The 27,434-nt window shown below is 44.9% G+C and overlaps 1 protein-coding gene across 3 annotated transcripts in view; it reads right to left on the reverse strand.

The window, feature by feature from the left end:
- LOC124607494 (cytochrome P450 4e3-like) overlaps positions 1 to 27,434 on the reverse strand; it is a 94,249-nt gene that overhangs the window by 48,605 nt on the left and 18,210 nt on the right. For 2 of the 3 annotated variants that reach the window (XM_047139876.1, XM_047139874.1), the window contains exons 2-3: positions 16,258 to 16,581; positions 8,556 to 8,757 (exon numbers count right to left, since the gene is read on the reverse strand). In XM_047139876.1, coding sequence (XP_046995832.1) covers positions 8,556 to 8,757; positions 16,258 to 16,472 — 417 coding nt within the window. In that variant the 5' untranslated portion in view covers positions 16,473 to 16,581. The remainder of the gene's footprint in view (positions 1 to 8,555; positions 8,758 to 16,257; positions 16,582 to 27,434) is intronic. The other variant, XM_047139875.1, reaches the window with a different exon arrangement.

The raw sequence follows: 27,434 nt of genomic DNA on the forward strand, positions 1-27,434 counted from the left end.
CGTTTGGCAATCTTGGCTTGTCAATTTTTCTTCAGTTATAAAGTGTTTGCAGCATAGTGAGTTGCAGAAACCAATGTAGTTGGACATTACTATTCTATTGGCTAGTTAACGAACACCCACACGATTTAAATAGTTAAGCGCTGCTACAGAAACAGTTAAAAGATTTGGGGGGGGGGGGAGGAGGGGGTGCGCGAACTCTTCATCAGTTGGCAGCTGGATGGGTGCGGCCTGGTAAAGTGTTGTTCTCTGCTATCGGAGCTACAAGATCGTCGCGGTACTGAAGGACTTGCTGATCATCCGTTTGAAATTTCCAGCTGGCTGCGCGGTGTATGGAAGGCTATGTGGGGACCAAAACCAATGAATCACTACATAAATGGATTTTAGTTCTTTTAATATCAAATGAGAAGTTCCACATATTCCCATTATCAGCGCGGTGTTCATTCATGACCTAGCAGCCCCCCCCCCCCCTCCCCTAGAATGCTGCACTCCTATTGGATACTGTATCAGTCACGTGACTCAACTTCATGGAACCTAGGACTTGGAATCAATTTTCACCTATGCCACACCCACCTGGACTTGGAATCAAATAGTTTTCACGATCTTCAACCCAGCACCACGCCCCCTTACCGACCCATGTTGGCGGGCTAACATGTACTAACGTGCACTATCGTGGCTTAGTTTCGAAGACAGTGAACAGCATAGAAGTGATAATACTTGATTTTTCCATCTGAAATTTTAACGCAGCGAACATCATGTTAACCTGTAGCCAATTTTTTGAGTGATTTTCGAAGGGAGTAACAGAGAGAATCTCTGGCTTTTCCGCCAATCAAACTAACTCGATAAAACATTATTACGTTTCATACGATCATTAACTTGGCTATTGCTGGGTATACGAGGGAGAACCTTATTAATCCAACTGGAAGTAAATATAGTGCTCTATTTTAGCGTAGACTTGCACAGTAATCCAGACAGTTTATTATCTAGTGCCATACATCGAGAAATTTTGTACGATTTCACGCATTTTTGCACCTTTGTTTACTCTACACCCACAGTGAAAAGTGACGATAAAGAAGACTGTGTGTACTTATGTCGCAGCTCTCTACTCACTACACGGAGACCAGAGTTCCCACAAATACGACAGCTAACTCGTCATCTTTAGCAAGATTGCGAGAACTTTAAACGTAAATTTTACCACCATACTACTACTACTGGAGGCAAAAGGAGGTCGGGCACAACTTCCTTGATATATCAACCACTCATTTGTTGGGCCACAAGTTCCACCTGCTCCCACCCACTTTCATTACAGTAACAATAATTTTCCATTAGTGTATGACCCTAAAATCTGTTTATTTATCTCTGTACCTCTGCTAATAGTTTCCATAAAGCGCCTCACCAATGTTCATTTAGTAACTCTCAGTATTTAAATGTCTACGTTTCTCTGTCGTCAGGCAAAAATGGTTCAACACCATGAATTTGAACTTAGGCACAAGGGACATGTATCATTGTTTTGAAACGGCTATTAATGTATCGAACGTCTCTCCGGACCATTTTACTTATTCGTTTATTTCATATGATATCTAACAAAGTGTCATCTTCAACGGCAGTAGGGCCCCTTCCGCCGGAGTTTCGAGTCCTCCGTCGGGCATGGGTGCGTGTGTGTGTGTGTGTGTGTGTGTGTGTGTGTGTGTGTGTGTGTTGTCCTTACCGTGAATGTCCATTATAATTATCCGGGCTGTTATGCCGTGGTCGGTTGATGAATTCTGTGTCGATTCCCAACGTTTCGTCTCCGACTGCGGGAGACATCTTCAAGGGGGTCTGTAGCTCAATGGAAGGTCCAACACACCCACTGGCTCGCTACTGACTGCCGCTAAATTCCGTGTCCGCGTGCTCCCACGCCGCGGCGTGACGTCACGTGTTTTGAAAACGTCAGTGCAAATGGCCGCTGTCCGTCGCCGTCGATCGCCGTTGCCATCACCCAGTAGTGGGCGGGTGGTACACATCTTCTTTAACACCGGCATCCATATGCCGTTTAATTTCACACCCTCCTCCTTACGGTTGAAATTATTTGAGTGTTTTGCGATTTCGATTGCCTCCCTGTAGAGCCTTTCGTAATATCCGCTTCTGGCCGCTAGTACTTGCGTCTCCTTGAAACGAATATTGTGGTTCCCTGGCTCGAAAGCATGCTCCGCAACAGCTGATCGTTCCGTTTCTCCTCTTCTGCAATTTCCCTTATGCTCTTCCAAACGTTTAGAAACAGTTCTTTTAGTGGTACGCACATAAACATCACCACAGCTGCATGGGATCCTATACACTCCAGCTTTTTCCAGTGGTTTGCGAGCGTCCTTGGCAGGCTTAAGATATTCCTGTATCTTCCTGGTGGGCTTGCAAATTACGGTAATATTCCGCTTCGTCAAGATCCTCCCTATTCTTTCCTTTACATTTCTAACAAACGGCAGGAAAACCTTAGATTTTGCAGTAGCCTGTACGTCAGTATGATTTCTGCGTGGCTGCCTCAACGCACGTTTTATTTCGGAGGACGAATATCCATTCTTCTTTAGTGCATTGTGGAGATGTTCCATCTCAGCGTCGAGCAACTCAGGTTCACAAATATTTATAGCTCTGTCCGCTAACGTCTTGATAACACCACGCTTCTATTGTGGGTGGTGGTTCGAATCCTGGTGCAAATAACGGTCCGTGTGCGTGGGTTTGCGGTATACTGAGTGGCCCAAACTACCATTTTAGTTTCTAAAAACAAGCACATCGAGGAAATGTAACTTGCCGTCTACCTCCTCCTCCATTGTAAACTGAATTCTAGTGTTTATACTGTTCAGATGTTCGTGGAACCGGCTTAGTTCCTCCCTACCATGTCTCCACAGCACAAACGTGTCATCCACGTATCGGAACCATACATTTGGTTTCTTGCTGGCAGTACCTAAGGCCTGTTCTTCGAATTTCTCCATAAAGAAGTTTGCGATTACGGGACTTAGGGGGCTTCCCATAGCCACGCCATCCGTTTGCTCATAAAACTGTTCATTCCACTTGAAGTACGTGGTCGTCAAACAACACTTAAACAGTTCTGAAATATCGGCAGGAAAAATTCGATCCACCTGTTCCAATACATCATTAAGTGGAACCATGGTAAACAGCGATACCACATCGAAGCTCACCAATATGTCCTCCGGCTGGACCACTATGGCATTCAATCTGCTGATGAAATGTGTCGAATTCTTTATACAAGAGTCCGAACGGCCCACATGTGGTTTTAGCAGCGTAGTCAAAAACTTGGCTAACGAGTATGTGGGCGAACCAATGGCACTTAGTATCGGTCTTAACGGCACATTTTCTTTATGAATTTTGGGCAACCCATAAAGCCTCGGTGGTAGCGCAACCGAATTGCAGAGACCTTTCTGTACACTCTCTTCAATGGAAGACTTTTTTATTAACCGCGACACAATTCTGTGAACGCTGTTAGTGGGGTCCTTATTCAGCTTCCTATATGCTTGCGGATCCAGTAGATCAGTAATTTTACTCCGATAGTCGACCACATCCATAACCACCGTTGCGCTTCCTTTGTCAGCTGGGAGAACCAAAATACTATCGTCGTCATTCAGGAGACTAGGCTGACAGCAATTTTTTCAAAGAAAATTCAAAAAAATGGTTCAAATGGCTCTGAGCACTATGGGACTCAACTTCTGAGGTCATAAGTCCCCTAGAACTTATAACTACTTAAACCTAACTAACCTAAGGACATCACACACATCCATGCCCGAGGCAGGATTCGAACCTGCGACCGTAGAGGTCTCGCGGTTCCGGACTGTAGCGCCTAGAACCGCACGGCCACTCCGGCCGGCAAAGAAAATTCCACACTGGCTGTATTAATGATTTTTATTAAATCTGCGACCGGTTTCGCACAACTTATCGTTGCATCCTCAGGCAATATACGCTATTTATAACATAGTAAGGTTGAACATTGCCCTCTCCCCAATTCTCACCATTCACGTCCAATATACCGTCATCTGGTGAAAGCGGTAGTTAAAATTTAAAAATCTTTTTTAATTTTTTTAACGATGGGAGCGGTAATGGACGTGCAAGTTGAGAGGAACCAAGCGGCAGCGGACACGGCCTCAACGTTACTATATTATAAATAGGGTATATTGCCTGAGGATGCACCGATAAGTGGTGCGAAAGCGGTCGCAGATTTAATAAAAATCATTCATACAGCCAGTGCGGAATTTTCGGTAATGTGCTTCGTCATAATTTGAGAAGAACATATATACAACACCAGAGGGAAACATGAAATTTAATACCATTCGTTAAGACCCTTAGTGGCTCAGAGAGGAGTCCAACATGCAGCAGTAAACATTTTTTATCATTTTCCCAATAACGTAAAATGTCTGACAGGTAGCCAAGCAAGTTTTAAATCTAATCCTGGACAACTTCTTCCACTCCATTCAAGAATTTCTACTTGTAAACTAGTGCCCAGAAAAAAAACACTTGTCTTTAAGTGTATCTATATGAGCAGGAATAAAATAATAACGTGTTCATTAGTGTTACCACTAATCATGTATACATTATCTGTAAAATTACTCGTTCCGCATCATATCACCATAAGAATCATTCAAATGGTCTATTGAACATGTAACGAACTCATTAAATAACAAAAAGCTAGAATATTTCCTATATGGTCTTGAAATGTAGCATACTGTACCAAATTCCTATTATCTTTTGCTTCGCCTGCACTTTAATGACTGCACCATCTGAGATTTACGCTGATGTGACAATGTACTCAGGTGATTCACATGAAAAAGTTTCCGACGTGGTTATCGCAGCGCAACGGGATTTACCAGACTTTGAACGCGGATCGGTAGTTGGAGCTAGACGTATGGGACATTCTATTTTAGAAATCGTTAGGGCATTCAATATTTCGAGACTCACAGTATTAAGACTGTGCCGAGAATACCAAATTTCAGCCGTTATCTCTCACCACGTACAACACAGTGGCTGACGGCCTTCGGCTAACGATCGAGAAGCAGCGGCGTTTGTGTAGAGATGTCAGTGCTAACAGACAAGTAACACCGCGTGAAAAAGCGACAGAAATGAATCTGGGACGTACGACGAATATGTCCGTTAGGATAATGGGACGAAGTGTGGCGTTAATGGGCTACGGCAACAGACGATCGACGCTAGTGCCACTGCTAACAGCACGACATCGCCTGTAGCTTCTCTCAAAAAATGGTTCAAATGGCTCTGAGCACTATGGGACTCAACTGCTGATGTCATTAGTCCCCTAGAACTGAGAACTAGTTAAACCTAACTAACCTAAGGACATCACAAACATCCATGCCCGAGGCAGGATTCGAACCTGCGACCGTAGCGGTCTTGCGGTTCCAGACTGCAGCGCCTTTAACAGCACGGCCACTTCGGCCGGCTAGCTTCTCTCCTGGGCTAGTAAGTATACTGGTTGGGCCCTAGGAGCTGATAAACCGTAGCCTGGTCATATAAGTCCAGATGTAAGTTTCTAAGAGCTGGCTGTAGTGTTGGATTGTGGTGCATACCCCAAGATGCCGTGGACCCAAGTTGTCACATGGCACTGTGCGGCCGGCGGTGGCTCCGTAATGGCGTAGGCTGCGTTTATATCAAATGAACAGGGTCCTCCGGTCCAGCTGAACCGATCGTTGACTGTAAACTTATATTCGGCTACTTGGAGACAATTTACAGCCATTCCAAGACGTCATGTTCCTAAAAAACGATGTCGTGTCATCAGACAAGAATTGTTCTCTATTTTTTATCAAAAAAATTCTTGACAATTCGAGCGAATGCTTTGGCCGCCCAGATCGCTCGGCATGAATCCCATCGAAAATATATGGGACATAATGGAGTGGTTAGTTCGTCCACAAAATCGTACGCCGGCAGCACTTTCGCATATTATGGATGCAAGTAGAGGCTGCGTTCATTATTTCTGCAGAGGACTTCCAACGACTTGTTGAGTCCATGCCACATTGGACTACTGCACTACACAGGGCAAAAGGAGACCCCACAAGTTAAGAGGTATCCGGCAAGTTTTGGCGCCTCGTTGTATATTGTTCCCCTTTCTGCGTATTTGCACCATGTTTTGCTGCTCGTGTAAGTACAATTGTGAAATAATTGTCCCTTTAGTATATCTCTGCATAATATTCTTTTCCCAAATTGCTGAACATGTAACTCTATTTTATTCGCTGAATTTCCACATTCTTAAATAAATTATGACTATAATTCTGCTTACCCAATAAGTTTCCTTTTGTCTAGTTTTCTAATCCTTATTATTATGCTGGGATTTAGATATGTTCTCGACAAAATACACTACTAGCCATTAAAATTGCTACACCACGAAGATGACGTGCTACAGACGCGAAATTTAACCGACAGGAAGAAGATGCTGTGGTAAGCAAATGATTAGCTTTTCACAGCATTCACACAAGGTTGGCGACGGTGGCGACACCTACAACGTGATGACATGAGAAAAGTTTCCAACCGATTTCTCATACACAAACAGCAGCCTGGCGAAACGTTGTCGTGATGCCTCGTGTAAGGATGAGAAATGCGTACCATCACGTTCCCGACTTTGATAAAGGTCGGACTGTAGCCTATCGTGATTGCGGTTTATCGTATCGCAACATAGCTGCTCACGTTGGCCGACAACCAATGACTGTTAGCAGAATATGGAATCCGTGGGTTCGGAAGGGTAATACGGAACGCCGAGCTGGATCACAACGGCCTCGAATCACTAGCAGTTGTGATGAAAGGCATCTTATCCGCATGGCTGTAACAGATCGTGCAGCCACGTCTCGATCCATGAGTCAACAGATGGGGACGTTTGCAAGACAACAACCATCTGCACGAGCAGTTCGACGACGTTTGCAGCAGCATGGACTATCAGCTAGGAGACCATGGCTGCGGTTACCCTTGACGCTGCATCACAGACAGGAGCGCCTGCGATGGTGAACTCAACGACGAACCTGGGTGCACGAATGGCAAAACTTCCTTTTTTCGGATGAATCCTGGTTCTGTTTACAGCATCGTGATGGTCGCATCCGTGTTTGGCGACATCGCGGTGAACGCACATTGGAAGCGTGTATTCGTCATCGCCATATTGGTGTATCACCTGGCATGATGGTGTGGGGTGCCATTGGTTACACGTCTCGGTCACCTCTTGTTCGTATTGACGGCACTTTGAACAGTGGACGTTACATTTCAGATGTGCTACGACCCGTGGCTCTACCCTTCATTCGATCCCTGCGAAAACCTACATTTCAGCAGGATAATGCAAGACCGCATGTTGCAGGTCCTGTACGGGCTTTTCTGGACGCAGAAAATGTTCGACTGCTGTCCTGGCCAGAACATTCTCCACATCTCTCACCAACTGAAAACGTCTGTTCAACGGTGGCCGAGCAACAATACGCCAGTCACTACTCTTGATGAACTGTGATATCGTGTTGAAGCTGCATGGGCAGCTGTACCTGTACACGCCATCCAAGCTATGTTTGACTCAATGCCCAGTCGTATCAAGGTCGTTATTACGGCCAGAGGTGGTTGTTCTGGGTACTGGTTTCTCAGGATCTATGCACCCTAATTGTGTGAAAATGTAATCACATGTCAGTTCTAGTATAATATATTTGTACAATGAATACTCGTTTATCATCTTTATTTCTTCTTGGTGTAGCAATTTTAATGGCCAGAGGTGTAATTAGTGTTTTCGAGAATCCATTGACAGTACAAACACTGTCTGAAACCAGCGCTTTCGGACTCAGTGTAGTGAGATATGGAAACAATACGCAGAACAATTCGTTGTCTGACTTCGCTTTCTCTTACAGCAACACTAACAAGACCTGCTGTACCCATTGTTACGGCGGTAACAATTAGACTACTCCCGGCAGACTTGTTGTTATGCTCCGTAATGGTGTAATGGCACTCTAACACAAATGTCTTCATTTGTAAATTTTTTTCATGTAAAAGATAATGTAAAGGGTAAGAAACAGCGAAGAAAATACAAAATAAATATGTTACGAAGCACATGCCTTAAAGAAAGGTGAGTGATACCGTACAACAAACTAGTTCTCTGTAGGTTATCGTCTGACCGCTATTCGCTGAAATTCTCCGAAATGCAGCAGAAATTTTTTTCAGTGAACTCTAGTTAGAAGACTCATATTTTCGTCAACATTGATATATATTTCAAGGACAAATGTATGTTCCCTTTTGTACTGCTACTTTTTGTCATAATTTTTGTAACTTCAACGACACAATTACGCTAAAGTTAATTCTTAACGTATGTTAATTTGAAATAAAAAAGAATAACTTCAGTTACAGTAATAATGTAACATGTCATATTTTCTTTATTAGTTAAAATATGCATAGATTATTAATCCTACTCTTTTATATCCATACATTTTTGTCTAGTGGAGTTTAACCAAAAGCAGCCGTGCTATTCAAGTAGCCTGTCTCAGGTTTTCCACTCTGCTTATCTACAATACAACGGAGCTTTTCACTGAAGACGAAAGTCTTATGGATGATGTACATACCTCTGCATGGAATGTAGGTTCTATTAGCTTTCTGTGTGTTTTCCAGAGTTCACCCTTATTAACGATGAGCCCGTAGCCTGAGAAGGGAATGAGGGCACGTGTGGTGTAGTCATCACGTTCCCGCATCTTGCAGCCCACCAGCAGTCTCTTTGCATCGTCCGGTTGCGTTGCTATCAAGATCAGTTTAGGCCCTATGTAGAACCTGCACAGAAGTTGCCATAGGAGCTGTACACATTAATGAGGAAACAAAGAATCGACTATGCTTGTGCACTTGTTTGCAGAAGATAAAGATGAAAGTAACTTTCGTATTGTGTATCACTGCCAGGTACCTGGACCATACATAGAAAGGACTGTTACAGCATAGTACACAAAGCATTTGAAAGAAGCACGCAATGATACAATAATTACAGTGAAGTCACCGCGATAGATGCTGATGTGCTGAACACTATATGAAGCGGGACAAGGTTCTTAAAACGGCATGTGGTCAGGGCGGACCACAGTGCGCACCCATGATGGCCAGAAGGTTGATAAGGAATTCTTGTGATAGGGCGTTCCGTTCGTCCGTCAGTCTGGTTGATAACTGCTGGACTGTCATTTATGAATATGGACTTTCTGAAATACGTCTCTCCAACTCATCCGGCACGTGTTCGATGGGATTTAAGTGTGAGTAACAAGCAGTCCAGTACATTCGCCGAACATCCTCTTCATCCGAGAGCTTCTCCACCGTCGCTGCTCGATGCGGTCGTGCATTTGCATCCGGAACAATGAAGACCTGCTTAGCAGTCAAACTCTATACCAGTCATGGGATCGACTTGGGAGCAAGTTCCAGGGAATGTGTTGCCATCCGTGGTGATCAAGCACCCTGCTAAGAACTATGTGCAGCCTTATGTAATATCCAGGAGACCATAATGAATCGCTGTGCCTTCAGTGGGATTATTGTCATTGAATATAAGTGTTATTTCTGTTCATGTCATGGCGTGATCCCTCAAGATACTTTCTGTACTGTCCAGTTCACTCACATTAATATGGCCACGTGTCCGAAGCCTGAATAACTACATCTGCAGTGCAAACGCGTAAAATGCGAGTGAGGTTCTGGAAGGTGTCGACATAGAATGAACTCATGCCGTTTCTAGTGACGTGGCTTGCAGCAGGAGGTTTCTCAGTTAAGGAACTGTGGTGTGAACAGCCCGATCAAGGTAGTCCAACAGATTCTCGACTGGCTTTAAATCAGGTGAGTTTGGTGGTCTGAGGAGTAGGGTAAACTCAGCCTGGCGCTCTCTGAACCACGCATACACACTGTGAGCTGTATGACACTTTGCATTGTTCTGCCGGTAAATGCCATCGTGTCGAGGAAAAAACGAACTTCCCGTAGGGGTGGACACGGTCCCCAAGAATAGATGCATACTTGTTTTTATCCAGTAAGCCTTACAGAATGACGAGATCACCCAGGGATCGCTACGAAAACATGACGCACACTGTAACACTGCCTCCTCTTCCCTGGACGCTTTCGACTTTTGTTGCACGGCCGTGCACGCCAACCACTCTCGGCTCAATGGAGCGTAAAACCTGAATCACCAGAAGAGGCCACCTGTTGCCCGTCGGACACCCAGTGCAGTGCTGAAGTGAGATTTCACCCACCGTTGCCGATGAACAACGTTCAGCGTGGGTGCGTGAACTAGGTGTGCGCTCCAGGAGCCCATAAACACCAACGTTCGTTAAGCGGTCGTTGAGGAGACACTCCTGGTAGCAGTTTGGTTAATTTTTGCGGACGCCTGCTGAACTGTTGAACGTCTGTTCGCCAGCACATATCTTCGCAGCCGTCGATCAACCCTGTCATCTAAGGCCCTTGGTGCATCGCAGTTGCCTCGGCCCCGGTTTTGGATGGCGCCATTTTGCCATATACGGTATACTTTATCCACGGTCGCATGTGAAAGGTTTACAAATTTATTCTTTTCGGAAAAGCTTTTACCTCTGCCCTTAAAGCAACGCCAATGCCGTCTATGAGATTAAATGTTGCGTGGTGGCGTTGCGGGCACAGGTCATGGTAAGAAAACTGGAGAAACTGGTTCTCCAGCACACAAAATCTGTGCTTAACAATTCAAGAAAAACTAAGTATAGCTGTACATTTTATTACTACAATCATAGTACTAATTAATTTACAGCCCAGTGCTACAAGATCACGTCCACTGGAAGTCTTTCCGACGCGACGTTGTTTCCTTTTCCTGAACGTGAGATGACACCGTGTCATCAAGAAAGTTTTCCTGGTATCACATCGGTGGCTCTGCATCCTCAATGTGCCACCATCCAACACAGCATCCCATTGGAATCATCAATAGCCACATCTCTTGCAGTGTCCCAGGAGAACAAGTCACTGGGCGTCCGCCGCAGCCCTCCCCCCCCCCCCCCCCCCCTTCACCATCGGATATACACTCAAAAATAGTTTTCTGGTAATAGTTCTTTGGTCATTGATCTTCCGCACGTTAGTGAATACTAACGTCATAGGAAAAGGGCAAGTTTTGATCTTGGCATAGCTCACAGTAATGTGGTCCTTAGAATTTGTTGGTCTGTAATTCCTTAAGAGCTGTTTCGTCTGCTATTGACTACTCTTTCTTACTCGAGTCCCCTCGTATCTTTAAATTCTTTTAGTTTTGCTTTACATATTTTATTTTCTAGAGCAACAAACAGCTGTCACTTTTCTTCATTACGGACTACGACATACACACGATCAGGCTGTCTGTCCACTCCCTTTCTCAGTTTCATATATTCATTACATTATTGAAGCATGTATTTTCATGAACAAGTTCCAGGCCACAGCGGTACTTCTGTTCCTTTATCTTGTTAATTCTGTGTTAATACAACGGACATGAGCCATGTCTTGTCAAAAATGTATAATCCCTTTGGAGGAGATTACATAATTTCAAGGATGCTTGCGAAAAAGCCATGCACATGTCCTGCTCTACTGCTTGTGTCCCACTCACGTTTCCATTCGTTTAACTGTTTCCTATCAGTGCTGTTCCGGCCAGTATAGTCTTGTACTTTTGCTAGATTATCTCCGCGCAATCGGTGACAAGTTCCTAGAAATTGTACTTCTACGCCTACGGAGCAAATTTCAGACAAGATGTTAAGTGCTTCGACAGGCGTTGTACTAAAAGCGATCGTCAGCCTGAGAAAATACTCTTCTCTAGATGAGATACAGCTTGGCTGCGACATGTTCACTTAAATTTTGAGAGTCATACAGTGTGGCCACTGCTGTCAAAATGCATCGTGATAAGCTTTAAATACAGAGACTGGTAGCCAGTACCCGTTTGTAAGTAGTGCCACATTCTTCTGCATTATCTTTGTTCGCTGACTAATATCCGTAATATTAGCTAAGAAATTAAGTATTTTGTCAAAAATGACATTCCAATATTTGCATGTTTCATTTTTTCGCATGGAAACGTCGTCCATCTTTAAAGTGAGATTTTTCATATGCTGGCCTAAGTAGAATATTTGTGATATTCTTTATACATCTACATCTACATGGATACTCTGCAAATCACATTTAAGTGTCTGGCACAGGAATCATCGAACCATCTTCACAATGATTCTCTATTATTCCAGTCTCTTACAGCGCGCGATAAAAACAAACACCTGTATCTTTCGGTGCGAGCTCTGATTTCCCTTATTTTATTGTGGTGATCGTTTCTCCCGATGTAGGTCGGCGTCTACTAAATATTTTCGCATACGGAGGAGAAAGTTGGAGATTGAAATTTCGTAAGAAGATTCCGCCGCAACGAAAAAGTCTTTGTTTTAATGATGTCCACCTCAAATCCTGTTTCATTTTAGTGGCACTCTCTATTTCGCGATAATACAAAACGTACTCCCTTCTTTGAACTTTCTCGATGTACTCTGCCAATACTATCCGATAGGGATCCCACATCGTGCAGCAGTATTCTAAAACAGAACGGACAAGCGTACTGTAGGCAGTCTCCTTAGTAGATCTGTTACATTTTGCAAGTGTGCTGCCAATTAAACGCAATCTTCGGTTTGCCTTAGCATTCCGCACATCATTTGCTGTGTGTTTCTTCCAATTTAAGTTGTTCGTAATTGTAATTCCTGGGTGTTTAGTTGAATTTATGGCCTTTAGATTTCACTCATTCATCGTGTAACCGAAGTTTAACGGATTACTAGGGTCATTCACCAATTTTCGCACCATACAGATATGGCTCAATAATACTGAGATCTGGTCGTAGTAGCTACGGGAAACTCAATAATTCATCACCGCGCTCACAAAATAGGAATTGCACGATGCGAGCTTTGTGAACAGGTGCCTTGTCTCCTTGCAACACATCCCCGTTGCAGAACAGAGGTTGAAACGTGGGTTGGACGTGATAAGCCAAAATAGTCATATAGTCGTGGTCAGTGATGCGACTCTACAGTGTAACCACGATATGGCTGCCGAAATCATCGCCGAACCCCTGCCATGTTTCACTCTTCGGAGGCAAACTCTGCCAGAACTTGCAGTGTGCAACAAGACACATCCAACTAAATGACATTCTTCAATTGCTCCATTGTTCAGGTTTTATTATTTCGGCACCACGCCCTACTGTTACGGGAATTTGCATTACTGCTGCTTGGTTTTTGAATTTCAGCTCGCCCTGTAATTCCCTGCTTATGGAGCTCCCTTCGTATTGTTTTGATGCTGACATGGTTCGTGGGTGCGGCGTTGTGTTCTGCAGCGACTTTCGCAGCTGCCGTATTCTCATTTCTCGTCACAGTCCTCTTCATTGATTGTCCGTCATGATCACTCAACACATACGTTATGACTTTAGCGGATGATGTTTTTCTGCTTGCTCTGTATATGGTATAAATCTTCGATACGCTATATTTGACGCTCTGCAAAACAGTTTGGCTACGTTGGTTACGAACGCACCCACCGTCTGAACACCAGCAACTTGCCCACACTCAGCTTCACTTAACTGCGGCGTGATGCATTCAAGAGTACACAGAACACTGCTCTGACGACGACTGACAGTTGCATGGTAATGAGGACATTGCACAGGTCACGTTCGTTGTCAAATACAACAGTAAAACTTGCATGCTTCTCTAGAACCTGGATTTAGTATATGAATGGGAGGTGTCTGTTCCTTCAGAGGAGAGGCAGGAGATTAATGTTTAACGTCACGTTGACAACGAGGTCGCTATAGACGGAGCACAAGTGCGGGTTAGGGAAGAATGGGAAGGAAACAGGCCATGTCCTTTCAAAGGAACCACGCCGACATTTACCTGAAGAAATTAGGGAAATCGCGGCAAACGTAAACCGGGATAGCTGAACCCGAGTTTGAACCATCGACCTCCCGAATGCGAGTCCAGTGTGCTAACCACAGCGCCGTATTGCTCTGTGTCTGCACGGATGTGTCCGAAAAGACACCACGTGGAATCCGCTGCTGTGATATATGATATGCAAACTGAAGAGGGAGAAAAGGAAGGAATTGACGATATGCAGTTGGCGGCGACGAGTGAAAATGTGTATCGGACTTGTGCTCCAATCTGGGATCACCTGCTGACTTGGTGGTTGCACTAACCATTGCGCCATTCGAACACACTGCTTATCGCCAAGTGGACCACCTCGGCTCGCTCCCCGTCCAACTCACATTCCCACCTAGCGCGACCTATCCGCAATGCGCATCTGTATCCTCACGCTTGCTGATTTCACAATACTGGCCATTAAAATTGCTACACCACGAAGATGACGTGCTACAGACGCGAAATTTAACCGACAGGAAGAAGATGCTGTGATATGCAAATGATTAGCTTTTCAGAGCATTCACACAAGGTTGGCACCGGTGGCGACACCTAAAACGTGCAGACATGAGGAAATTTTCCAACCGATTTCTCATACACAAACAGCAGTTGACCGGCGTTGCCTGGCGAAACGTTGTTGTGATGACTCGTGTAAGGAGGAGAAATGCGTACCATCAAGTTTACGACTTTGATAAAAGTCGGATTGTAGTCTATCGCGATTGCGGTTTATCGTATCGCGACATTGCTGCTCGCGTTGGTCGAGATCCAATGACTGTTATCAGAATATGGAATCAGTGGATTCGGGAGAGCAATACGGACGCGGCGCTGGATCCCAACGGCCTCGTATCACTAGCAGTCGAGATGACAGGCATCTTATCCGCATGGCTGTAATAGATCGTGCAGCCACGTCTGGATCCCTGAGTCAACAGATGGAGACGTTTGCAAGACAACAACCATCTGCACGAATAGTTCGACGACGTTTGCTGCAGCATGGGCTATCAGCTAGGAGACCATGGCTGCGGTTACCCTTGACGCTGCATCACCGACAGGAGCGCCTGCGATGGTGTACTCAACGACGAACCTGGGTGCACGAATGACAAAACGTCATTTTTTCGGAAGAATCCAGGTTCTGTTTACAGCATCATGATGGTTGCATCCGCGTTTGGCGACGTCGCGGTGAACGCACATTGGAAGCGTGTATTCGTCATCGCCATACTGGCGTATCACCCGGCGTGACGGTATGGTTTGCCAATGGTTACCCGTCTCGGTCACCTCTTGTTCGCGTTGACGGCACTTTCAACAGTGGGCGTTACATTTAGGATGTTTTACGACCCGTGGATCTACCCCTCATTCGATCTCTTCGAAACCCAACATTTCAACAGGATAATGCACGACCGCATGTTGCAGGTCCTGTACGGGCCTTTCTGGATACAGAAAATGTTCGACTGCTGCGCTGGACAGCACATTCTCCAGATGTCTCACCAACTGAAAACGTCTGGTCAATGGTGGCCGAGCAACTGGCTCGTCACAATACGACAGTCACTACTCTTGATGAACTCGGTATCGTGTTGAAGCTGCATGGGCAGCTGTACCTGTACGCGCCATCCAAGCTATGTTTGACTCAATGCCCAAGCGTATAAAGGCCGTTATTACAGCCAGAGGTGGTTGTTCTGTGTACTGATTTCTCATGGTATATGCACCCAAATTTCGCGAAAATGTAATCACATGTCAGTTCTAGTATAATACATTTGTCCAACGAATACCCGTTTGTCATCTGCATTTCTTCTTGGTGTAGCAATGTTAATGGCCAGTAGTGTAGATTCCCGCAGGAGGTCCAACGATATTGTTCGTCAACATTGAAGATCGTGGATTCATTGCCCATCGAGATGAGTCAATTATATTAATGGTCGGTGTCCTCTCTTTCGGGCATGGTGCAGTGCATAAAATCGTTCGTCGTCCTCAGGGAACCTAAAATAGCGAATATGGAGGACATGGAAGGGATATGCGAATAGGTGGCGCTATGTGAGACTATGCGTTTGTGATAAACACCATGTGTGGATGGCAAAGTGGTTAACTCAACTGCCTGGTAATCAAGAGATCCCGAGTTCGAGTTCCGCCCCGACACACATTTTCACTCGCATAAATTTCCGATGTAGCTGATATCACAAATTGATTTCCTTCCCTTTTCTTTCTTCCAGCCTTCCAATTTACACAATGTGGATTTATGTTGAAGCAGATATTTTTCGCGGTGTTTCCATATGTATACTGAAAACGTTACATACCGTATTGGTCTTCCTCGGGGGCACATCCGATATTACTTTCGTTTCTGTAGTACATTCGGAGTACAGTTAGTCAAATGATTCTATAGCGCCGGCAAGTTATTACACGGTAGCAGTCTGACGCTTAAGAGCTTAAATACCTAAAGACGTCGCCATATTGACGTTGCATCTTCCTGAACTCGTTCACGACAATGGGCAGCTTTCGCCAGAAATGTGGAAGATTTCCCAGCAGCGGCACCGGAGTGGGCCCGGGCGCGTTGGTGCGTGGCCGAGTGATCCACAGCCAGCTGAAGACGGCCAGCAGAGCTCCCACCACGAGGCCGAGGCCCTGCAAGCAGGCGGTCCACCCACTCATCTCTTCTGGCGGTCCGTACAGAAATGCAGAGCGTCCTGGTACCTCTCCTTCAACCACAGTAGTTCTCCAATGTGTTCGTTATATGCAAGACTGGTCTCTCGAATTACTTCTGGAACATAAAACGAGTGGAAGAGTTCACACATCGTGAAAGCTGACTTTATATGACATGACAACCAGATAATTTAAGAATTTATTTTAGTATTCCACGTCTACGCGAGCTACGCGTCAGACAGCTCGGTAGCGTAACTTTGCTCTTTCAACCCGAAAGGGGACGCAGAAATATGGTCTGGGTGTACATTTTGTTGATTGTTGATTAATTCATGTTTCTATCACACTGTTCGTTCCGCTTCAGAAGCATTATTACTATTCACGGACAAAAGGGTTTTATTAAGTAAACATCAAAGAAGGAAGGCATCGTGTGAGACTGTTAGCCCGGGGGGGGGGGGGGGGGGGGGGAGGGGGACCAGTAACTAGGTTCAGCAGCCTAATCGGAAAGGAATATCTTTTCCCGCGCGCGCCCCTTTCCTCTCGAGGTGTGAGTATTGGGTCTTCATTGTATCGGAATCTACAGGGTGGTCCATTGATAGTGACCGGGCCAAATATCTCACGAAATAAGCATCAAACGATAAAACTACAAAGACGAAACTTGTCTAGCTTGAAGGGGGAAACCAGATGGCGCTATGGTTGGCCCGTTAGATGGCGCTGCCATAGGTCAAACGGATATCAAGTCAAGTCCGTTTTCTTAAAATAGGAACCCCCATTTTTTATTACATATTCGTGTAGTACGTAAAGAAATATGAATATTTTAGTTGGACCACTTTTTTCGCTTTGTGACAAATGGCGCTGTAATAGCGTATAAGTACGTGGTATAAGTACGTCGTATAAGGTAACATTCCGCCAGTGCGGACGGTATTTGCTTCGTGATTCATTACCTGCGTTAAAATAGACCGTTTACCAATTGTGGAAATGGTCGATATCGTGTTGATGTATGGCTATTGTGATCAAAATGCCCAATGGGAGTGAGCTATGTACGCTGCTCGGTATCCTGGACGGCATCATCCAAATGTCCGGACCGTTCGCCGGATAGTTACGTTATTTAAGGAAACAGGAAATGCCGGCCGGAGTGGCCGAGCGATTCCAGGCACTACAGTGTGGAACCGCGCGACCGCTACGGTCGCAGGTACGAATCCTGCCTCGGGCATGGATGTGTGTGATGTCCTTATGTTAGTTAGGTTTAAGTAGTTCTAAGTTCTAGGGGACTGATGACCTCAGGTGTTAAGTCCCATAGTGCTCAGAGCCTGTTTTGAACCATGAATAACGACAAAGTAATGAGAAGTGGCGGAAGTAGGAATAGCGGGAAAATTAACGTCGTTTCTGATCACGATGTACACGAAGTTATGAAATTTTGCTGCCTTTTAAGCAAAATAACCCATGACGGATGAAGGAAGGAGGGCGTAAAAATGGATATCACAAATAGAGAAGGAAATCGTGGGCAAGAAAAGTCTACTGGTATCAAACATCGGCCTTAATTTGACGAATAAATTTATGAGAATGTACGTTAGGAACACAGAATTGTATGGTGGTGAAGCTTGGACTATGGGAAAACAGAAACGGAAGAGAATCGAAGAGTTTGAGATATGGTGCCACTGAAGAATGTTGGGCAACAGGTGGACTGGTAAGATAAGGGATGAGTTGTTGAAGAAAGAGACTTACGGAAAAAGACTGAGAAGGAGAAGGAACAGGTTGATAGGTTAAAGGCATCAGGGAAAATCTCCATGGTACTATAGGGAATAGTAGAAGTTAAAAGTGTAGCGCTCGACAAATATTGGAATATATTCAAAATATAATTGAGGAAGTATGGTGCAAGACCTAATCTGAAATGAAAAGGTGCCGGAGAGGAACTCGTGGCGGGCGGCATCACACACAAGACATTACTCAAAAGCAAAAGAAAGTAGGATGACCACCCCATACACCTCCATACCGCAGCCAAATGACGCCAATGTAAGAGAAGAACACAGTGGACGGTCTCTAGTGAATGGGCTGTCGAGCTGGTTAATTCGATGCTTATTATTGACAAAACTTGCTAGTGACCCGCCTCGCGAAACGCCTTCTATCCAAACGTCCCTGTTGTCAAACATGCCTGCAATGTCGTGGTCGCTAAAGTGTGGTGACGCGATCGTAGACAGTTCGAAGTCATGTGGATAAATGAAAAGCCCATCATCCTGAGTTTTGTCGGTAGTAGAAGAGAAGTTTATCTAGCAGTGTACAATTACCTACCAGATAACTATACATAAACAACATGGGCTTACCCCCAAACCTTTGATACCGTAAACCACAGAGTGTTACTGCACAAAATCTATAACCTGACTAAAGGCTACGCGCTGAAGAGGATAATTGCAACGCTCCTACAGGGTCGACGTTTTTTTGTGGACTTCCAAGGAAAACACAGCCGATGGAGAACTCAAAAGTACGGTCTCCTCAAGGAAGTGTACTGTCACCTATTTTATTTAATGTGTACACTAACGATCAACCACAGTCTCAAGGATGCAAAGGTTTCATACAAGCTGACGACCTTGCTCTTGCTGCCCAGGGCAACCGGTTTGAAGATGTAGAGATAATGCTTGCACACGCTCTACAACAGCTTGGTACTTACTATGAAAACAATCAACTCGCACCCAATCCTAAGAAAACGCAAGTGTGTTCATTCCATGTGAAACATAAACAAGCTGACAGGAAACTTGAGATAGTTGCACTAGAATATTGTTTCCACCCCAGATATTTGGGTGTCACTCTCGACCGTACACTGACCTACAAGGAGCATTGTCTGAAGCTGAAGCAGAAAGTATCCTCCAGAAACTGCCTTCTCCGGAAACTGGCAGGATCGAACTGGGGTAAACATCCACAAACATTAAGAACAATAGCTCTTGCCTTATGCTATTCTGCAGGAGAGTTTGCTAGCCTAGTGGTACAATTCAGTACATGGAAAGCAGGTTGATGTAGCCTTAAATGACAGCTGTAGGATTGTTACAGGCTGCCTAAGGCCAACCACCATGGACAATGTTCAGTGTCTCGCAGGGATTTCTCCATGTGACATCAGAAGAGAGGCATAAATCAAATACAATGACCTCCCATCCACTCTTTGGACATCAACCTGCCAAGCCAAGACTGAAGTCCAGGTAGAGTTTCCTAACAACTTCACAGGCCTTAGAAGGATCAGCTGCGGCTACCCGACTCGCCAAGTGGAAAGAAGGATGAAAACACCTGTCAAACTGGATGACACCACAAGAATCCCTGCCGCCTGAACACATGGAGAAGTGGGTCATCAGGAAGTCCTTGAACAGGCTATGGACTGAAGTCGCAAGATCGAGGGACAATCTCCTTAAATGGAACTTCCAACTGCCAAATGCCAACACAACACTGTGCGAATGTGATGAATTGCAGACAACCCGGCATCTATTCAAATGTAACTCATGCTCAACCAGCTGTAGCATGAAGGATTTAATGTCTGCAACACGCAATGCAATGAAAGTTGCCCAATTCTGAGTGAATACTGTATAGTTCTCTTTGTATATACTGTATATGTGTTCATTTTTGTGTACCTCTGAAACGAATAAAGAGAGACCTCCAAACCATTGGGGAATGTTATGTGTCGAAAAGGCATGACATTAAAGAAGATATGTTCCTCTTATAGAATCTCCAAATACTATAGTCTCCACCCAGTTATTCGGAGATTTCACTCAAGTCTCTCGATGAAATGTTTATTTGAGGTGGATCAGTTGCTCAGTTGGAGAATAATTATGAAGGAATTTAGATGTAACATCTTTCCAAGACTCGTCTCAGTACTCGCCTGTACAATGGAACGGAAATCATTTGTGCTGCGAGACATCGTCGGATTTGACTGCCTCCTTTCCTTTTCATCTGCAATACCAACGCAAAGAGTAACTGCTTTTGTTATTCGTCGTTGTCATCGACTCAGAAAAGATGCAAGTGAGGCCAATATTCTTTCTTGCACAGTGAAGACAATGAGGGATAGGTTTCTTTAAAGCTACATCGCTACACGACTTTTCTTTATGTTTCCCTCTAACGAAATTGTTATGAGCGATGTATTAACTTGGAATCAACAAAAAGCTGTCTCTCCGTACTCAGTAAGTCCTCGACGAAGGTGTAACGTTTCTAGAAGAGAAAGTTGCTTTGCAACATGTTTTAATGCCATGAACACAATGGAAAGCGGTATTCACTTATGGAAGGTACTCTTTAAAGTATTACACGAGAAAGCGAGTATCTAAGGTACGTAAAGAAAGACAAAACGTGTCACTAACAATTGCTGGAGAAATATCTGTCTCCAGCTTTTCACAGGAAAGGATGCCAAAGTCCTCCCTCGAAGAAGATAAATAGCTTGACAGAAGACTTGAAGAACTATCGAAAGTAACCGCTATGTAGAGAAACATATTTTTGTTTCATACTTTGATTACTAAAAATCACTATCATATGTAGGAACGTAGTATATGGCAGTAAGTGGCATAGTAATACAAGAACAGAAATGAAACAATCGTAATGACATAAATCTTGTCATTTTCCGCTTGTAGTTGTAAGTTGCTTCTTATGCTATTACAATTTCTGCGTTATGTAATTATCGGAAATAAATATTCCATGCCATGTCACAGTACGGATATAAGCTAAGCAAGCTTCAGAGTGGTGTATCACTGGAATCCCAACAACAGAATAAAAACGCTCACAGTCATAAGACGAACACATCGTTTATACAACTCGTACAGGCTGGAGAGCCATATTATAACATGTTAATCATACTAATGTTATTAAATTAATGATAAGGAAGCATATCATTTTGTGACTAAAATAAGAAGTGCAAGCAAAAGAAAGGTACCGAGCGACTGGATCACGCAACGGTTGTGAGTAAATAACTGACAGAAGTGCATTGTGATGGCTCTCAGAACAAAAGAAAATTGGTTGTTTGCGTCTGTCCACTTAAGATTATATGCACACTACTGGTTTCAACAACTTTCTTGTACCTTGTCTGCCTGCTTAGCTGGGTGGTAACGTGCTAGTCTCCCATGGAAGTGGGCCCTGGGTCGATTCCTGGCCGGGTTGGAGATTTTCTCCGCTTGCGGTCTAGGTGTTGTGTTGTCCTCTTGTTCTCATCATCATTGCATCCTCATCCCCGGCGCGCAAGTCGCCCAATGTGGCATCGACTGAAACTCGACTTGCACTTGGCGGCCGAGCTTCACCGGATGGGGCTTCCCGGCCAGCGATGCCATACGCTCATCTATTTTTTTCTTGTTCCGTTATGGACGATCGGCTTTGAACGGCTCTGATCAGTAATGATTGTAAAACACACTAAGAGCCTTTAGCAGTCTCTGTTACTAATCGTAAATGCAGATCAAATGAACAATATCTGACTCTACTTAAAAGATGAACTGTAAACTTTTTGAGATCTATTTACAGTATGAAACTACTTCTGATATGCAGTGGTATCGTGTTCGGCCGTTTCAAAGTCAAATGATAAACCCGTTGGCTCCTTTTCCTATTGACTTTTTCTTATCTTGAGCTGTAGTCTGTGCACTGTGCCTTATCTCATATCATATATGCTTAAAAAGGAATTCTTAAAAAAGAATTCCACCTTGATTTCTGTAATCTGTTGTAGGCAGATTTTCTGAAATGATTACTTTTCTACATTTTCTTACACGCAGTGAGATACAGTTGTAGATAATGTTGAGTGGTACTTAAGTAAATAAATTAGTGAAATCAAAGTGAAGTAGAAATTAGAAAATAAATGAAAAACTTAGTTTAGTTTAGAAGAATTACACACTGGCAAACAGCGGGCAGAACAGCAGAGCAGAAGAGACAATGACCATGAAGTCAGCAAGTTCCACATAAGCGGACGCTGTCGATTCAGCCGTCAGGGCATCACCCGACCGGCTCACGTGTTTCTCAGTTGTCACATGTGAGCAAAGGCCCTCGCTTCATTCCAAGAGCCAATGACCGACGTTAAGAAGATTCTTCGAGAAGCTTTTCAACGTGACAGAAGAGGCAATGACCGGCTCACGTGTTTCTCAGTCGTCACATGTGATCAAAGGCCCTCGCCTACATTCCAAGAGCCAATAACCGATGTTTAGAAGATTCTTCGAGAAGCTTTTCAACGTGACAGAAGAGGTAATGTCCGTGAAGTCGTTCACCTCCAGTAAACTGAAGTGAATAAATATGCGAGACGCAGTGGGCCCGAGAGATGAAGAAAAGAGAAGAGAGTAGCAGTAGTTTTCAGTCAGTTTCGGTGCTGAAGACCGTCATGCAATAAGAGACTACATCATACACAGACGCACCAAGTCCGCCGCTGTAATGGAATAGCACGCAGCAGCCTCGGCGCCAGAAGACAGAAGTTAAAAGGTATTTGAAGTCTGATTTTTACGCACCTGGGTGACTCGTGAGGACGGGAAGGAGACGGCCTCACATCAGCAGTCACCTGTGAGCTGGGATGAAGATCTGACAGCCGAAGACTGGCAAGCGGGAGTCCGTTGTTCGAGTCCGGGACACTGGCCTTCCTGCGCCGCACCGCTCAGCTGGCCGACGCACAACACACGCGGCCGCTTAGAGAAGAGAAACACTGGGACGCCACATCCAAGGTATCACCATCCGAGGCACGACTTCGCTCGCAGTAATTAAACGGGCCACCTCGCGCTGCGCGTCTCCAGTCAACTGGGCGAGACAGCGCCACGAGATACACACTGCCACGCAGAATCAGACGCCGCCGCTGCCGCAGCAGAAGGCTTCGCAAACGACACAGCTGCCGCTCTTCGAGCCAGAACATCGAGTAAGGAAACAGTTGCACAAATCTTGAATAAAACTTATCTTATGTAAAAATGCTGTTTCATTCTACCTCATACCCGAGCCAAGGAAGAATCCACCCTGCCCACCTGTTGTTAAGAGAGAAAAAATAATTTATTTAGTATTTGCATCCTGACATAATGCTTTAGAATTAAATGCCCATTGCAGTAGTGCTCATCCTGACAATTGGCTAGCATCAAAAGAGAGAACACCCAGTTACATTTAGTGAAAGAACTGTTACAATAATGCAGAGCATTCTCCATTTTATTACATGTTCACCGTGGAGCTTCGGCGTTAACTCCCAGACTTATGACTTACTTAGTCGTCGCGATACACTAGTTTAATCTCAGTACATCTTGTTCTAAGGAAACTGGTATCGATCACAAAAAAAATGGCTCTGAGCACTATGGGACTTAACTTCTGAGGTCATCAGTCCCCTATAATTTAGAACTACTTAAACTAACTAACCTAAGGACATGACACTCATTCATACCCGAGGCAGGATTCGAACCTGCGACCGTAGCGGTCGCGCGGTTCCACACTGTAGTGCCTAGAACCGCTCGACCACACCGGCTGGCCACGAACGATGGGTTTGGGCCCCATCCTCAGAAGATGAAGAAGACTGTGGCTTGCAGATCAGAAATCCCCTCCTCGGCTGGACAGCTATAAGTTTCCGTCAGTGGACTGCAATTTGGCTGTAGCTTGTAGACAGATGTTGAATTAACCAGAGTACGCAGCAAGTCAATACAGCTGGTCCTCTATTTGTATCCGTAAAGCAGATAGAATAGTCCAACTCTAAGAATGAGCTGGAAGAGGTTGCAGCGTTAGTAGCAGGTGATGATGGCAATCTCCCCCTCCCCCACCACACTGGCAACCGCATGTACTCTCCTTTTCTGAACGCTCTCGGATGCTCCAATGTTTAACTTCCGGGTTTCAAAACGGTTACGTCCTGAGTGAAGTTACTACATTTAATCTCATTACGGTAGATCATTGTGTTCTGCTTTGCACTGTTGTCAAGTTGCTGATTCGGTTGTTCTTGGCTTCCCTCTCTCATACTATGATGAGACGAGCTCCCAGCTTCTTTGTACTTCAGGCCTCCCACGTTGACATTCAGTTACGACACCATGGCGTAGCAGCCATGCGCTCCCCTCCTTCTGCACTTAATTTTCTACTGTGCGTCCATTTACATCGAATGAACATTTCAGGAAACTGCGTTGTCGACGGTAAGATGTGGGTGGGCATAGTGACAAACAGTTGGGCATTAATAAAGATGTTGAATGGCGATGGAGATGCGCCGTATCATGGTAGGCTACTGAGGGTTGAAAGCAGTTCCAACTACGACTGCGATGGTACACGTTCATCCTCATGTCGTTCACAGACAGTCTGAATATTGTGTAACCAAACGTTTTGCACCAAGAGAGTATTTAGAAGGACCCTTATCTATTTTGAAGAACTGGTCCTGAATGGTTGATATAGCAAAACGGCGATTGGTATCTCCAGGATTAACTTCAAAAATGAACTTAGTCGTAATTTAATAGAGTATCCGCGTCGAATAACAATGAAAGGGATACGTTGGAATGAGGTGTTGTGTGTTTTTCACGCATGTAAATAGTTTTACGCATTTAAGGACTTTGTTAGTTATTTGCTTGTATTGTGAATCACATTTGTGACAACTCGCTGCGCTGTACGAATAGCAATGAAGATATAGACACGTAGATAGCTATACTTCGTATGAATGCGTTGTGTCTGTTCTTTCAGTGCAGAGAAGAGTGAGTAAATTGACAGGGACTGCGAATTCGTGGCGCTCGGTGGGAATGTAGATTGTCTGTGAGAAGTACCAAGATAGTCCGCGCAATTGCGTTAACGCTGCGTCTCGGATGGCGCTGGGGTTAACGCACCTGCATAGCAACAGATGGCCTCCCTCTGGAATTCTACAGTACCCTTAGCTATGTGATAGCACCACGGTGGAGTACGATCTGCCACGAATTAATGTGCTCTGACGTGCCCTTACCGCCGGCTTTTTGTGGAGGGGCTGATTATCCCGATACACAAACACTAGCCGCGCGGGATTAGCCGAGCGGTTTTGGGCGCTAGTCATGGACTGTGCGGCTGGTCCCGGCGGAGGTTCAAGTCCTCCCTCGGGGATGGATGTGTGTGCGTTTGTCCTTAGGATAATTTAGCTTAAGTAGTGTGTAAGCTTAGGGACTGCTGACCTTAGCAATTAAGTCCCATAAGATTTCACACACATTTGAACATTTAAACACAAACCCCAGGGTGGTACACGGATACGGGACTACCAACCACTGACGCTCCTCGACTGCGACTTTAAAATATTGACCAGATTATTAGCGGCAAGCCTCGATCAAACTTCGTTTGGCGGAAATAACAACATTCAGACGGCTGTTGTTGAATATCGCGACTTGATCGCCCTAGCAATGACGTGCCGACTCCGTGCAGCACTATATTTTTTTGCAGCAATATATTTTGATCAAGCGTTTGATAGAGTAAGTCATACCTATCTTGCAGACGTCCTGCACACATGCGATTTCCACGACCATTTATCACTGTCGTGATGCGGATACTCAGCAATGCCTCCTCCAAAGCGCTCGTCAATGGACGTACGACCTAATCTCTCGTCGTAGCGAGATCGGTCCGACAAGGATGTCTCTTATCTACGACGTTATACGCACTGGCTCTCGATCCATTACTTTGTGGCCTATAGCACCGCTTGACAGGACTAACTTTGCGATGATACACTTTGACGTGCAAGTCATATGCGGATGACCTGGTGCTGATAGTACAGAATGAAAACGATATGAATGTGACTTTAGATTGGATACGCAAATATGAAACAGCACTATAAATGTAGACAAGTCTGTAGCGATGAATATTGGTGTTGGACTAACGGAAGAATGTGTAGCAACCTTACGGCTCGTGGATATCTTGAAACGCCTAGATATTGTTTTCACCCATGACATATGTCGCACAGCATCGTAAAACTATAAGAGACTACTACAGTTAGTCCGGACTGGCGTCAAAGGGAACATCACACGGGCATTAGGCATGAACCAGCGGGTCACTTATGTTAAAAACTACCTAGCGTCACGAATTCCGCAGTATGCTCAAGTACTCCCAATGCCGGTAATAACAACACGACAAATACTGTCTGCGTTTGGTTCCTTTGCCTCGTGATGACGGGGTGTTGTGTGATGTCCTTAGGTTAGTTAGGATTAAGTAGTTCTAAGTTCTAGGTGACTGATGACTATAGATGTTAAGTCCCATAGTGCTCAGAGCCAATTTCGTTTGGTTCCTTCGTGAGTGCAGGTCTACTGATTGAAGTAAGACACGACGCCCTTACCCTCCCTCTCAGCAGGGTTGGACTTGCTGTTGGCATGTTCATAACCGAGCGGTAGTACAATGTTAAAACTGTGGAGACGACATCAGACTTGTCGGACACGAATCTTAATAGAAGAACTAGCACCAGGTTGTCGAATGACACCAGTTGAGGCCTGCACCTTTCCCAGTCACTCAACCACATACGCACTTTTTTTTAATAGAGTACAGTTACGTTCAGACGGCTATGCTGGAAACCAGACCTGAAAACGCGCGGGAAGCATTCACATATCAGTTGGAAAGTAGTATGGCGATCGATACAGCATGTTTCCTTAGATACAGAGACACGTGCAATGTGATACCTAGCAGTTAGTGGGAAAAATGTCACCCCATCCAGACTCCATGCGATTCACTCTGGACAACGATGAACAACGCTTCATATGCGGCCCCTGGGCAGATGAGTGCGTTTAGCGACATAAATGATCGCTTTCTTTCTTCGAATGCCATAAGGGGGGGGGGGGGGGGGACAGTTGGAATGAGCGCGGCATCAGAGACGCTGGCAATCGTGGGGGATTTCCCCGCGATAAGTCAATCATATTTCCACTCAACTTCTACAAAACGTAAACGGAACGAGGCTAATTATTCAAAGTCACCCTTCCCGCTGCACCACGGTTCCTCGTGGTCTCACGTACTGAAGATGGTCTGTCCTTCGCCATAGTAAATCCGCTTATTATTGAGAAAGGTGTAGATGCAATTGCTGGCCCTGTGAAATCCTGCTCTCGTTTAGGG

Source organism: Schistocerca americana, chromosome 3 (genome assembly GCF_021461395.2).
Source record: "Schistocerca americana isolate TAMUIC-IGC-003095 chromosome 3, iqSchAmer2.1, whole genome shotgun sequence".
NCBI lineage: Eukaryota > Metazoa > Arthropoda > Insecta > Orthoptera > Acrididae > Schistocerca > Schistocerca americana.